At 43.8% G+C, this 3,146-nt stretch overlaps 1 protein-coding gene across 1 annotated transcript in view; it reads left to right on the top strand.

The window, feature by feature from the left end:
- Positions 1 to 2,872, top strand: part of Bms1 (BMS1 ribosome biogenesis factor) — a 36,146-nt gene extending 33,274 nt beyond the window's left edge. The window contains exons 20-21 of the mRNA XM_021164145.2: positions 1,776 to 1,996; positions 2,379 to 2,872. Coding sequence (XP_021019804.1) covers positions 1,776 to 1,996; positions 2,379 to 2,603 — 446 coding nt within the window. The 3' untranslated portion in view covers positions 2,604 to 2,872. The remainder of the gene's footprint in view (positions 1 to 1,775; positions 1,997 to 2,378) is intronic.
- The last annotated feature ends 274 nt before the right edge of the window (positions 2,873 to 3,146 follow it).

Below are 3,146 nucleotides of genomic sequence, written 5' to 3'. Positions count from 1 at the left end.
GTAACATTTTTTTCTTAAAAATTATTTTATTATTTTTATAAGGATGATGTTTTCCTTACCATCTCTGTGCCTGCAGAGGCCAGAAGAGGGCATTGCTCTCCTGGAGTTGGAGTTATAGATGGTGTGGTGTTGGGAAGAGCAGCAAAAGCTGTTATCGAATGAACTATCTCCCCAGCCCCTTTTGTAGCAGTTTAGATTATCTGCTTTCTCTGGAATAAGCAAATGAAAGAGAATATGGGAGCTGAGGACAGCTGTTAGGGACGCAGCAATTAGTGCAATTGGAATGGCTCAGGTGTTGGCCCAGAATGTATTAATGGCTTCAGTAATCAGGTCTTTGAGTAGACTTCTGTAAGAAATATGGTATGCAGTGTGAGGCTGCCAGTAATGAGGGAGGATGATGTAAGTGGGAGAGTTTTATTGTTTCCTACTGTTCAGATGTCTTGTTCGTTGAGTAGGCTGTGGACTACAGTAGATCCAGAGCATGTGGAGATTATGGGTTTCATTAGTTATAATATAATGCTGTGTTATTGTGGCGCTAGAGATCTTCTCTCCCTCACCTCTTACTTAGGATTATTTAGTGTACTTAACTCCAAACTGTATCTCTGCTAGGCAGCATGTAATAGGATCTGATCTTTAAAAACTCACTTAGCTATTCTGTGTGCATTAGGTAAAAACTTATTTCTGCCATTTTGATAATTGCCTTTTAATCTCCCCTCCCCCCTTAAAAAAAAATCCACGTTTCTTTCCTTTTCTGGGCACCTGGAATGTTGTAGAGTCAGACAGATGTAGGTATAGGGTGCGAGTGCGCTCCAGGTTCCACACGTACTTGGTTTCAGTGTAGTGTACTGAGCAGTGTGCTCTGAAGTTAGCAGCAGGGTCCNTTACTGACTTAACTCATTGCTGGCACCAGCTGCTTGATAAGAACCAGCTTATGGAGGAAGGCTTGGGGTTTGCTCACAGTTTAAGAGTCCATCATGGTAGCAAGACCAAAAGATGGCTGGCCACATTGCAGACATAGTTGGGAAAACTAGGGCTGGAAAGTGGGCGCAGGCTAGCAGCCTTTGAGACCTCTCTCCAGGGACCTGCCTTCTTCAGTAAGGCTCTAGCTCCTTTTTGCAGAACTATTTTTCCCCCTCTGAGTTCTTTTTAACCAAGATTTTGAAAGTCGCTGTGGGTGATGTCTTTAGAGAGAGAAAATAGAAGCACAAGAGAGTTGTTCTCTACATACTGGCTCTGACCTCTGGCTTGTCTCCTGCTGACTTGCTGTTTATCAGTCATTTCTGCAGTGGGTAAATACCTAGGTGATACTATTTAACTTGAATGTAGAATTAATTCAGTGTGTAGATTGTGCTCTGTGTGCTGATTAGCTCTTACTCTGCCTGCCTCCATCAGAACCAGTCAGCCTTTGGCTGCTGAGGAAGAGCCATTGATGGAATGAAAAGGTAATCTGTCCTTGTTCCCCTAGAAGTGAACCACCCCAGATCCCCAGAGATAACCCAAGCTCTCCACTGAGATGAACTCTGAATCTGTTCTTGTGTTTCATTGGAGACCCATAGCTTTCCTGTTTCAAGTAGGCTCAGTGGGTTTTCAGAAGCCCTGTAACTGTAATGTGTGAGCTCTTTGTTTTGCTTATCTGTGTAGATGCCCACTGAGGCTGTCCACATCGGATGGTGATTGAATCCCCATTTCTGGCTGTCAGTAGATGCTAATGTGACTGAGTTTATAGAAAAGTCAATCCGTGAGAAGTGTTTTTTTTTTTTTTTTTTTTTTTATAGTTTTAAGTACATATAGGTTATTCTTTAAATATGTCATGTCTGTTTTTTTTCCTTTTCAGCCAATCCTGAGACAAAAGAAACATTTTAATTCACTGCATATTCCCAAAGCCTTGCAGAAGGCTCTGCCATTTAAGAACAAACCCAAGACTCAAGCAAAGGCAGGCAAAGTGCCGAGGGACAGGCAGAGACCGGCCGTCATACGTGAACCTCATGAGAGAAAGGTACTGTCCACAGTGACTGTGTCCACAGTGACTGACTTGTCTTTGCATTTAGTTATAGAGATAGTGGAAGTTGGGGGAACAACCAGAGGCTGTGTGGCATCCTTAGTCATAGTTCACCTATATTTGCATAGGGAGTAACGACCCCTGTCTGGTGGACCGCTTAGCTAGTTGCATATGGTTCCATATAGGATAAATATAGGTGGTTTTTTCATAAGGTAAATGCATGCATACATACCTACATGCAAATTGTGATGAATTTTCACTAAATTAATTTCCACTTGAGATTGAATCTATTTGATACCATCAAGCCAGTGTAGTGAAGTCCTGACTAGGTGACAGGCAGGCTCAGACTGGCTTGTGCTCACCATTTTTGTCTTGTCAGGTCCTGGCTCTGCTAGATGCTCTGAGCACAATACACAGTCAGAAAATGAAAAAGGCCAAAGAGCAGAGACGCCTGCACAACAAGGAGCATGTGAAGATGAAGCAGAAGGAGGAAGAGGACAAGCTGAGGCGGCAGAAGGACCTGAGGAAGAAGCTCTTCCGGATGCAGGGTCAGAAGGAGAAACGAAGTCAGAAGTCTAGTCTGAGAGGAGCTGAGGATACCTGAATGGAGGGGTGTCTTCCAGAGCTGCAGCCGTGATGGCTTCAGTGCTTGTGACAAGTCATGACGAGAGCTTGTTGAGACTCTGGGATGTGTGGTCCCGCCGTGCCTGGAGGAACTGTAGAAAGCCTGCTGGTGGCATCCGTGCTCATTCACAGCATCCAGCAAGTCACAGTTCAAGGCTGGGAAACTTGGGGCTTTGTGAATTCACTCATTGGTTCTTCCCGTCTTGGTTTATTTTGTGCTATAAAAATATTAAACTATTTTCCCATTAATTTTGGCCTGGTGATTTATTTGGGGATGAATACATGACAGTTTGCTTATAAATGACTGCTTACTCTACCATCTTTATGAGGTTCCCAGGAGGATAAATACTAAATGAAGCTTTTGGGTTGTATTGGTATTGACTGANTAGAGAGGCCACAGGTGGCAAAAGTTACAGAGTTAGGTAAGTGGGGCTACCCAATCCTGTTGGAACCCAGATGATAGCACCAAGAGCCCCAGTATGACAGAGGTGGAGCTACAAGGTTGTTGGTCTTGCAGAGCTTT

The sequence above is a fragment of the Mus caroli genome, chromosome 6 (assembly GCF_900094665.2).
Source record: "Mus caroli chromosome 6, CAROLI_EIJ_v1.1, whole genome shotgun sequence".
Lineage (NCBI taxonomy): Eukaryota > Metazoa > Chordata > Mammalia > Rodentia > Muridae > Mus > Mus caroli.
Note: the sequence above shows the minus strand (reverse complement) of the source record. Positions and strands in the feature narration are given on the sequence as shown.